General features: G+C 30.9%; 4 protein-coding genes across 6 annotated transcripts; 2 read left to right on the forward strand and 2 right to left on the reverse strand.

Annotated features, from left to right (window-relative positions):
- Window positions 1-459: 459 nt before the first annotated feature.
- Window positions 460-3,266, reverse strand: LOC124495449 (adenylyl cyclase-associated protein 1). Its single transcript, XM_075733736.1, is given in 7 exon segments — window positions 460-790; window positions 1,039-1,182; window positions 1,254-2,072; window positions 2,142-2,174; window positions 2,176-2,369; window positions 2,451-2,599; window positions 2,770-3,266. Coding segments are annotated over 6 exon segments (1,278 nt in total). The 5' UTR covers window positions 2,458-2,599; window positions 2,770-3,266; the 3' UTR covers window positions 460-709.
- A 287-nt stretch (window positions 3,267-3,553) lies between these two features.
- On the forward strand, window positions 3,554-7,972 carry jp (junctophilin). Of its 3 annotated transcripts, XM_075733735.1 has the most exons (4): window positions 3,554-3,960; window positions 4,225-4,241; window positions 4,999-5,659; window positions 5,742-7,972. In XM_075733735.1, exons 3-4 carry the CDS (start codon window positions 5,182-5,184, stop codon window positions 7,928-7,930), a joined length of 2,667 nt encoding a protein of 888 aa, XP_075589850.1. In that variant the 5' UTR covers window positions 3,554-3,960; window positions 4,225-4,241; window positions 4,999-5,181; the 3' UTR covers window positions 7,931-7,972. The 3 variants fall into 3 exon arrangements, with proteins under 3 accessions (XP_075589850.1, XP_046914785.2, XP_046914786.2); XM_047058829.2 differs by lacking the exon at window positions 4,225-4,241; XM_047058830.2 differs by lacking the exons at window positions 3,554-3,960; window positions 4,225-4,241 and adding an exon at window positions 4,252-4,351.
- A 1,165-nt stretch (window positions 7,973-9,137) lies between these two features.
- Window positions 9,138-10,424, forward strand: LOC124495670 (uncharacterized). The gene has a single exon (XM_047059089.2). The coding sequence runs from the start codon at window positions 9,340-9,342 to the stop codon at window positions 10,306-10,308; it is 969 nt and encodes a 322-aa protein (XP_046915045.2). The 5' UTR covers window positions 9,138-9,339; the 3' UTR covers window positions 10,309-10,424.
- Gclm (Glutamate-cysteine ligase modifier subunit) lies at window positions 10,119-11,496 on the reverse strand. Its single transcript, XM_047058785.2, has 3 exons — window positions 11,274-11,496; window positions 10,644-11,190; window positions 10,119-10,579 (listed from the first exon to the last, which is right to left on the reverse strand). The coding sequence occupies exons 1-3, from the start codon at window positions 11,367-11,369 to the stop codon at window positions 10,404-10,406; spliced, it is 819 nt and encodes a 272-aa protein (XP_046914741.2). The 5' UTR covers window positions 11,370-11,496; the 3' UTR covers window positions 10,119-10,403.
- Between the last annotated feature and the right edge of the window lie 3 nt (window positions 11,497-11,499).

The raw sequence follows: 11,499 nt of genomic DNA on the forward strand, positions 1-11,499 counted from the left end.
AAATTTAAATGAAGCAAAAAAAAAAAAAAACAAACAAACAAACACTGACCATCATGATCTGGAGGCAACGAAAAATAAAAATATGACGCAATCGTAAACAAAGGCAATGATAATTCATTACAAACAATGTGTTCTTGTGTTCATCATCATCATCATATATATGCACCGTCGTATATTGAACTATTTGGGTTGATAGTCCATCAATAATAATAATTTATTATTATTATTTCCAGTCACAAAACATCACTGGCAACAACAACAACAAAAAAAATTGATACCGACCAACCGACCGACCAACCAAGCGAATGAAAAAATTTGGACCAAAATAAATGAATTTGAACCTGGTACACACCAATCCCGAATATGTTTTACAAATAATAAATAAAAACTGACCAACTTGAGAGGTTCAGAAAACAACAAACAACAACAAACAAACAACAACAACAACAACAAGAAAAATAACAGAAAAAAATTATGTTTTATTATTTCGAAAACAATAGTGTGTGTGTGTACGGGAATTTTTTTTCTTTTTTTTTCGTTTTCTTGTTCCACTGTTTTGTTGTTGGAACATTCACGATTCTTGGGAAAAATTCTTTTTCATCGTCGTCGTCGTCGACGTTGTTGTTGTTGTTGTTGTTGTTGTTCATTTATTTTATTTCATTTCATCATCATCAAAAAAAAAAATAAGTAACGAAATAATAAAAATCAATTAATTCTTGCTGATAGCTTCGGTATGAAAACCTTTACCATTCCATGTGGATTTTAATTGTTCTGGTATCGGATGTTCAACCTATAGAAAAAAAACAAAAGAAAAAAAAGAAAGCAAAAAAAAAGAAATTAATAATTGAAATAAACAATCAGAATCACAGAAATAAACATTAATAATGATTGACGATCGACGGACATATGTAGGAGAAGGAATGAGAGATAGAGAGAGAAAATTGTTATTAATTATCATTGACATCGATCGATAATTTTTCCTGTTACTGTTGTTGTTGTTGTTTTTTTGTTGTTGTTGTACACAAAGATTAAACTTACATAATCACCGTTTGGTGCTAGAACCGAAACATTAATCGATGAACTTTTTGAACTAATTATTTCAGCATTCAATGATTGTTGTCCTAGATATAATTCAACACCATCAGTAAAATCGATCGTAATTGTTGGTACACTTTCCATTGCCTATAATTTATTGGTAAATGAATGAATGAATGAATGAAAAATCAAACAATAATCCATATAATAGTGATTACTTGAGCTTTAATTTGTCGACAATTGATTAATTCAACAAACGATACGATACTATCGAAAACGATGCCAAATTTTTTACATTTATCCAATGTGATTGAATTCACTTTGCCTTTAACGGTTAATATACAATCTTCACATTGATAAATATTGACCGATTGTTGAATATAAGTATCATCAACCAATAGATCATGACGATTTTTAAAATTTTCAACCATCCATTTTCTACCCTCTAAACATAGTTTTTCGGGTCTAAGTTGTGTAGCTAATTTAGACTGTTGTTGCTGTGAAATGGGTAAATTTTTCATTTCATTATCAGACACTGTACTTGATAATCGTAATGATGGATTTTTATGTGTCATTTGATCGGCGGTTACTTTTCGTAATCCTTTTGTTATATCATCACCTTTATTGATGGATGCAAACAATGCTGCACGTGCATCATCCATAGCTTGATCGGCAGCACTTTTACCACCTAAATCTAATCCAATAGGCGGTGGTGGAGGTGGTGGTAATGGTGCTGCAGCCTGTGATGATGATGATGACCAAACTAAACCGGTTGTATGATGTTGTCTAATGTATTTCTGTAGTTCTGTCAAGAAACCGATCCATGCTTTTGCCCAATCAATATGATGGATCATAACCGGATTATCTTTGAATGCAACCAACACTTTGTTTGTATAGAATTGAGCTGAATCACACATTTCTTTTACATATGGTGCCGGTGTTGGAACAACGGTTACCCAGCCAATAGCAGCTATGCCTTCGGCAATGGCAGACAAATGATTAAAATGTTCATGTTTACGATTTCGTTCTTTAATTTCCTGGATTTTTATTTTGTTGTTAAATTTTTATTAGAAGAAAAACTCATCAAACTTTTGTCAAACACTTGCCTGTATCTGTGTGATCAATTGTGAAATCGGTTTGCAACAATTGCATTAATTGTACATCATTGGCTGGTTTAGCCATTTGTGATGCCATTTCAATGAATTTTCGTTGTTCTTTGAATGATTCCATTGTTAATCGAGCCTGTTCCTGTACTAGGCCACCAATCTGTCCACTAAACTGTATGAATGGCTGCAATTGGCATGCCATTAGATCATCGAATGCATTCAATGAAGCTATATAAACAAGAAAAAAAGTTTCAAATCAAACAAAACAAAACAAAACAAAAAACATCAAAGTCAAGTTCAGATTCTTACCTGCCATTTTTTTCGATCAATTCAATTATATGAATGGAACGAATTATTTTCGAAAAAAATAACGTTATTATTCACTAATAATAATGTTGTGTTTGCATCGAAAGAGAAAAACCAAAATTGTCACTAGTTACAAAACATTTACAAAAATTCTATATAAATAAATAAAAAAAAAACAAATGATTCTAGAAGTAGCAATAGGCGTAGTAGTAACGTACACACACACACCCACACTGTAACTCAATGCCAGAATTCTAGAATAAACAGGCAAGAATTACAATCATCTAGTGTAATTTATACAAATATATAAACACATACTTACATTACATTTGTATGCATCCATTTTTTTCCATCGAAATCAATTATATAAATAGAAATTTTTTTTACCAAACATGAAATTTCAATACGTTCGTCATTCTATATTTTGTCAATCAAAAGAAGAAGAAGAAGTTGAAGAGAAAAAGTTTTCAGAATTCAATGATGTTTTGTTTATCGTGTTAGTAATAATGATAATAAGTGGTGGTTGACAAAGTTGTAAATTAATTTTGTTTTTTTGCCAAATTGTGTCATCTGCATTTGCTGTCTACATGATGATGATGATGATGATGATGATTTAGAATTTTCGAACAATATTTATATTCGAATTTTTTTTTTACTTGGTACTATTGCGCCATCTTTTGGATGAACATTTCAATTATTTGAATTTTCAATTTTTTTTTACGCTTGAATATTTTTTTCTTTATAAGATGAAGCTTGATGTTTGTTGTTGATTGATCGATTTATCGATTGATTTTATTTGTGATTGACTGATTGATTCATTGATCCATTCATATTATTACAGTGTTTGTCAAATGAACAAAACAACAACAACAAAAAATTAAAGGCCATATATTACAACTAGTGGTTGAAAGAACAAAAATCATTTGAGATTCAAAATTCTTCATTCATATATATAATGATTAATAGAAAAATGTAGTGAAGCCGACACAAGAAGAACTTGAACAACGAGACGTCTATTTCAATAAAGAATTAAATTCCGTTCTTTAATTCTTTCGTTGTATACAAGAATTTCATCGTACAGACGTATATTATTATTCTATGTTATTTTACACTTGACTTTCCTCAATTACCACCATCACCACAGAAATGAAATAATGATCAACTGGTGATGATGATGTTGATCATCATCGTCATCATTCATTCATGCTATTAATCCCAAGACAAAATTTGTTTGTGTGAATGTTTGTATCATATCATTGCCATCGACGCCGCTAAATTGTGTTCCAAGTTGTGGATGTGTAGATGTGTGTAGGTGTAGGTGTGTGTGCATGTCATAACCATCAAATTAACCTTTAACCTCCGATAATGATGTATCAAATATCTAAAAATTGATCCATATACACAGACAAAAATGATTGGGATCAAATATTTAATGGAAAACATCATTCACCAATATTGAAAATTATAAAATTCCAGCAATAATTAATTGAAAATCATTCTTTTGAAATGACCGGTAAGTTTATGGCCAATCATCATCATCATCATCATCATCATTTTAATCCTTTTTTTTGCAATTATAAAAAGTTGAAGAAAAAGAAATTCTTTTTTTTCGATTCTAATGTGTTGGTTTGTGAATTTTTCCATTCATTCTATTCTATTCTATTCCATTCTTTCCCTCATTGTTGGTATGCTATAGTCGTTAGACATTTATATTCTAAATTCTGTTTTTATTTTATTTTATTTATTTTTTTTGCAAATAAAAATCAATGTTAAAAAGAGGAAATAAGCATTGAGGTATGTGATCTTTTTGCCAAACTGCAAAACAAAACACACACACACAACGACGAAGACGACGACGACGACGAGCAACAGCTGGTTTGATTTAATTTGGTTGATTATTCTTTGTAAGCTTGTTTTTAATGAATTTTGCTTCATACACACACACACACAAACATAGACCATGAATATTCTCATGAATAAGTCTTTAATGTTATATGCTGCGATTAACATAAAAAGCGAGAGCGAGATATTAAAATTCCTTTCATTTGCCTTTGACGATGAATGATATTTTTAGCCATATATAATATAAACCAAAGAATCAAATGGAAATGATTCTTAAGATTTTTTTTTTATATTCTTTCAAGTTGTAGTGGTAATGATTAATGAATACCATGGTGTGTGCATGTGTGTGTGTGTGTGTGTGTGATAGATTCCTCATTCTTTGTGATTCTTTAGATTCTTCTTCATTTTTTTTTCACTTTTTCCGTTGAACATGAATGCAATTATTCTATTTGAATATTACTCTAGAAGATATTATTATCATCATCATCATCATCATCAGCATCATTCTTCAAAGTTTTGTTTTTTTTTCTCTTTCTATTTCACTCGTTTCTTCGTTAAATGTTTTTTTTTGTTTTTATTTCAATTATTTGTGGCTAGAAAAATTTAAAAATTTTTTTTTATTCAATTTGGCCATTCAATTGGCTTCCGTTTTTTTTGTTTTTTTCTATTTCCTGCCAATAATCTAAATCATTAATTTCTATTTTGACAGAATGCTTATCCATTGATCAATAAAATTATGCTGAAAAATGATCAGAATTCAGAAATAATTGCAACGCAGCAGAAAAATATCAGCTATTAATCGAATCAACATCCATTTGATTGATCGAAAAAAAAATCATACGAAGAAACAGCACACACACACACACACATCACATCACATCACACACATTGAATGGCACAGAATTTTGTTCCACCACAATCAACAGCCACAATGAATAATACAGCCGGCCAACAGAATTTAACAACAGGCCAAACAGTAATTGGTGGTGGTCGTTTTGATTTTGATGATGGTGGTACTTATTGTGGTGGTTGGCATGATGGTAAAGCACATGGACATGGTATTTGTACTGGACCAAAAGGTCAAGGTGAATATTCTGGTTCATGGCATTATGGTTTCGAAGTATCTGGTGTTTATAAATGGCCATCCGGTGCAACATATGAAGGACAATGGCAAAATGGTAAACGTCATGGTCTTGGCGTTGAATATCGTGGTAAATGGGTTTATAAAGGTGAATGGACACAAGGATATAAAGGACGTTATGGTATACGTGCTAGTCTTTTAAGTAATGCACGTTATGAAGGAACTTGGGCAAATGGATTACAAGATGGTTATGGTTCTGAAACATATGCAGATGGCGGTACATATCAAGGTATTAATTGTTTATTTCAAAAAAAAATACATATTCAGAACAAAAATCTAAATTGATTTTTTTTTTTTTTGATCCAAATTAGGCCAATGGTTACGCGGTATGAGACATGGATATGGTATACGTACATCAGCACAATATGGCCATTCAAGTATAACTAAAATGGCAAATCAACAACAACAACAACAACAACAACAGCAACAACATGGCCCGAATAAAAGTTCTTCATTACAATCATTGGATACGGAAGGTGAAGATTCAAACATGCAACATGGAGAACATAGAGATGCTTGTCGTGGTGGTTTTATTCTTGTTGCAAGAGTATCAGCTGCACAGCAACAACAACTTCGATCGAAAAGACGAAATTCTCTTACGGAAAAAGTTACATCAAATACATCATTGACTGGTGGTTTTCTTAGAGGTCTTCGGCTACGAAAACAACGTTCAACCGGTGATTTAGATCTTGGCCGTAATCAAAAATCAATGACACCATCATTGAGAAGTTCACGTGAAGATTCGGAAACACGTTCGACCGGATCAAAAGATTTGCATGCATCACAAGGGGATATGGGATCGAATGCAAGTTTCCTATCACAGGATGGTGATATTTCCGATCCAAGTACAGTGGAAATTTATCATGGTGAATGGAAAAATGATAAACGTTCTGGATTCGGTGTCTGTGAACGTAGTGATGGTCTTCGTTATGAAGGTGAATGGTATAATAATAAAAAATATGGCTATGGTGTTACTACATTCCCCGATGGTCAACGTGAAGAAGGCAAATATAAGAATAATGTGCTCATTACAAATATCCGAAAAAAACATTTATTCATGATGCGTAGTAATAAATTACGTGAACGTATTGAATCAGCTGTGGCTGAAGCACATCGTGCACAACAGATTGCTTTACAAAAATCCGATATTGCCGCATCAAGAACGGCAACGGCACGATCAAAAAGTGAACAGGCCGATTATGGAGCCAGTTCAGCACAAAATGATTCCCAAATGGCCATTATTATTGCTAAACAATATGGTGGTGCCGATCTAACTGGACAAGGTTCAATTGCACCACTTCGTCGACGATTATCAGATTTTTCACATGTTCGTCGAATGCGTGAAGGACAACCAACACCACCAGGAACTGGACCGAATATGTTTGATCAACAACAACAGCAGCAGCAGCAACAACAACAACAACAAAATAGTAGTGGGCAATTTTTAAATCCAAAAGAACCATTCGGTGGAAGAAGAGGTTCATTTCGAAGCCAATTGCTCAACAACAATTCTAATTTAAATAATCAACAACATCAGCAAGGATATGGCTATCATTCAACAGTTAATCAACAACAACAACAAGGTTTTGGTTATCCAAACAATCCGAATAATGTACAAACAAATCGTTTCCCATATCCACAACATTCACCCACCGGTAATAAAGATCCAAAAGATGTGTTTCAAACACAAGCATTCAGTGATCGTTTTGATCATTATCAACGTAATGATCAATCCCCTGATATATCATTATCGGCACGTTATTTGGCCGGTTCACATACACAACTAACAGCTACACCATCAATGACACCAACATTCAATAATTCAACAACAACAGGATATTCAACACCCACACCATCACCATCGCCAACATTTTTTCGACCACCATCACCATCATTTCATCCACAACATCAACAACAACAACAACAACAAATGTATAATCCAAATCTACAATCGAATAACATAATTGCCACTAAACCACCATTATCATTCAATTCGAATATACAACAAATTCCACCATTAAAACCTAGAAATCGACCCCCATTAAACGATGTAAATAGTACCAATATTAACTATAGCATTGATAAAAGTCATAATAATAATGATAATAATAACAATCCGGATGTTGGTGTACGACATTTACGTACGGCATCATTATATCGGCCAGGTACACAACAACAACAACAACATCAACAACAGCAACAGCATTTGAATCCATCCAGTTCCGGTGGTTTCAAACGAAAACCATCTTTACAGCCAAATGTATCAAGACAATTAAGTAAACCATTAATGTCACGTGAAGAGGCATCAATATTATCACATCAACAACGTGAACAACGTCGTATTGAACAAGAATATCGTGAACGTTTATCACAGAATCCATTATTATATTTATGGTCACCTAGTTTTATAAATTGGTTAAATAGACAAAAATTGGTCATTCTTGTATTTTTAATCAATGTATCGATAGCCTATCTATTCATAAGGATGATTGTGTCATAATAAGAATTTTAAATAAATTTTAAATTTTTGAATATACTAAAATTTAATTTGTAAATCTATTGTCCCTTTAAAAAAATATGCTCAGATCAGATCATATATGTTTGTGAGACAAAAATTTTATTTATTCTAAAAAAAATTAAAATGAATATATATGAATATTGACAACCAAAAAAACAAAAACGAAATTAAAATCTGAAAAAATCCAGCATAAATGATAAATAATTATATGATGAAAAAGGACAATTTTTGTCCAAGGTCAACGAAAATAGCTTAATCATCATAATCATAATCATCATTGTTGGATCACATCATTCTCATCATCATCATCATCATTTTTGGATGTTTGAAAACTTTTGTACTCTGAAAATTTTCGTTTAAAAAACAGTGGATAAAATTAATGTCAACAATGATTATCATCTGATGTTCTAATTACTTATTATTTTTCAAAATCATTTTCAACACTCATAGAATGATTTCATCATGTAGAAAAAAAAACAAACAAATAACCATGCTGTACCCGAAAAAGATTGTCGACTTCATTTCGATCTCATTTCATTTCATTTTGATTTTGTTTTTGTTTTGTTTTATATTCATGTGTCTCAATTCAAACAAAGAACAGAAACAGAAAAAAAAGTGAAATTAATTACCACATGCATGTGAACATGTTTTTACCTCGAATTTCAAAGTTTTGCGTGCCAATAATTGGCCAAAAAAGAAAAAGGTGAAAATAAAATACACAAGCATCATTTGGCCACTGAAATTTTTGTTTTTGTTACATCACACAATATACATTCACAGGTGTCATCAAATTATCGTTGAACACAAATCGTAGAAACGAAACGAAGAAACGAAAAATTTAAATTGGTGATGATTGTTTTTTTTGTGTAATACAATTTGTCAACATTATTATTATTATTATGGCAACATCATCATGATGAGAAATGTTGATGATTATAATATGAACAAACACAATGAAAATTGTTAAATAGTAGTGATCTTTAATAGTATATATATATATCGTGTGGGGCTGTTTGTCTTCCCGGTTTGAATCTGTTTTGTTATCATCATGATGAAGAAAAGTTGAAAACAAAAAAAAAAAAAAAAAAAAAAGAACAATTCAATCAAATTAACACAGAAAACAAATTTTGTTGCCTTGTATTGAGAATTTTACTGAATTCCATTCACTTTTGAATAGAAAAAGAAATAGAAAGCAAAAAACAATTCATTCAGATAAGATGTGATTAAGAAAGAAAGAGAAATGATGATGTTTAAAAAAAAAAAATTTTTTTTTTTCTAAATCTTTTCAAAATTCAAAGTCAAGATCATCATATTATTCATTCTGGCCACTGTATTTGATGCAGTGATGATGATTACGAAATTGTTCGGTTTAGTTGTTGTTTGTAGTTTTGATGATGATGATGATGATTATTACGAAACGATATAGTTATCATTGTGTGATTTTGTTTTCAAAACAATTTATCAAATACATCAAAAATATTTCCATTTTTATTGTGTTATCATCATCATCATTTTTATCATCATATTCATTACAGAATCATCATCATCATCATGATCATGATAAATCATCAAAATCCATTGTGAATATTTCAATTGTTGATGAAAATATTCATCCATTCAATGCTGGCCATGATATTGATGGCCAAAATCTATTCATTTGTCGTACACATAAATTTGGTCAAATTATTCCGGGTAAATATTCACATAATATTGGTAAATGTTCTATTGGACGTAATCAAAAAGAATGGCAATTCAATCAATTTGAATTGCTGATAGAAGATGATGATACAAAATATGAATGGATTAGATTGAAAAAACCGGTCATTGATTTACCTGATAATGTTCTATACGCTGGACGACAAATAGAACCATATATTTCCAATAATCGACAGCTTAAACATCATCAAAATTATGAATTTTTAAACATTTTATCATCCAATAAATCAAATTATAAATCGAAACAAAAACGACGACGATATCGGCGTGATATATTTGATAATCATCAAAATTGGAGTCGTAATTGGCGTGGTTTTATCACCAACATCACTGATCATCATCATTTACGGCGATTTCATCATAATCGTCAAGATAATTTCATTGAAATTCCAATTGGAAATTGTTCACAAAACGAACATCATCATGACAGAATGAAGATGAAACAAAAATTGTGTTTAAAAAATGAAAAAAGAAAATTAAATTATTTTATTGCCAAATGTTCACTACGTACTGGAGATAAAATAAGTGAACAAATAGGAAAAATTTGGTGGAAAAATTCTAACCAAGAATGGATAGCATCATTTCCCTTTGGTGGTCATGAAATATATTGTCTTGATTATTCAGTGTTGACATTGAAAAATTGAATCTAATAAAATTTTTGTTTTTAAATTAACTAAAAAAAAAAACTAAAAAATTGAAGCATTTTCTGTGTGTTTGTTTGTTATGCAATAAAGTACAATTAAACAAGCAAACTGAGCATATATCCTTTGGTAACGACAACACCTTGTCCTGGCAATACGAATGTATAACGAGCAATCCATTTACGTTTCGATGTTTGAATGTCAGCCAACAATGGACAGGATGGATCTCTTGTCTTGAATAATTGATGTAGACGTTCGATTGGAAGAAAGTCATCTATACATAACGGTAAAGAAATCATTATAAAAATGTACAATTGTGATTATTGATTATGTCTTACCGACAGAATCATTATGTGTAAGCAATTGTATTGAATTTTTTTTGGAAAAAGCGGATAAATCTTCAGGAATATCACAACAGTTTTGCAGATTAATCTGTGTTGATGATGGTTTTATCCGTTTAGCCCATTCATAAAGATCGGATAATTGTGTATAATTCAAATCACTTGTACCTAATTGACGAACTTTTTCATTCAAAACAAATTTTTCATATACGGTCCAAAAAGATTTCAATTCTGGCAACACTTGATCCATATCATCAGTTTGAATCGATAGGATAAGATTATCAATTTGATTCAGATTCAATAATTTAACCAAAGCATCAATTGATTCGGCTGCCAATTGTTGTTTATATTCATCTGATTGTTCAAAAGCATCCACGTATAGAAATAATTTCACTGTTAATTTTAATTTATTACGATCATGATTTTCCAATGAACTATTTTCTTGTCCATTTCGTAAACATTTCACATCATTCCCATTCAAATCGATTGTATCCAATTTACGATTGGAATATGAATCCAATACGCTTCCAATACCATCGAGTATCTAAAAAAAAAAAAAATGTTTCAACGAATAAATCAATCAAACAAAATATATTTCTGTTTCATATAAATAATCAAACAATTTACCTCAACATTAACATCATTCAATCCTTTTCGTAGAATTATTCCAAATTTGAAAATGTTACCAGTATCAATGATAAACGTTTTCTTTCCTGATGACATGATCTGATTGATGAACAAAATTAAAATACAACAATTTCAAAAAAAAAAAAATGTAACGAGAATAACTTTTCTTTGGATTTGGATTTTTGGAAAATTGGCCAAACAATTTTCATGAATGAACAGCTCATAA

Source organism: Dermatophagoides farinae, chromosome 8 (genome assembly GCF_024713945.1).
Source record: "Dermatophagoides farinae isolate YC_2012a chromosome 8, ASM2471394v1, whole genome shotgun sequence".
NCBI lineage: Eukaryota > Metazoa > Arthropoda > Arachnida > Sarcoptiformes > Pyroglyphidae > Dermatophagoides > Dermatophagoides farinae.

Bases quoted from the DNA above. Each gene is read 5' to 3' on its own strand.
- jp (XM_075733735.1), top strand. From the start codon at position 5,182: ATGGCACAGAATTTTGTTCCACCACAATCAACAGCCACAATGAATAAT. The intron at 5,660-5,741 runs GTATTAATTGTT...GATCCAAATTAG, and splicing joins AGATGGCGGTACATATCAAG to GCCAATGGTTACGCGGTATG.
- LOC124495670 (XM_047059089.2), top strand. From the start codon at position 9,340: ATGATGATGATGATGATTATTACGAAACGATATAGTTATCATTGTGTG.
- Gclm (XM_047058785.2), bottom strand. From the start codon at position 11,369: ATGTCATCAGGAAAGAAAACGTTTATCATTGATACTGGTAACATTTTC. The intron at 11,191-11,273 runs GTAAATTGTTTG...TTTTTTTTTTAG, and splicing joins TGAATGATGTTAATGTTGAG to ATACTCGATGGTATTGGAAG. The intron at 10,580-10,643 runs GTAAGACATAAT...CGTTATGTATAG, and splicing joins TACACATAATGATTCTGTCG to ATGACTTTCTTCCAATCGAA.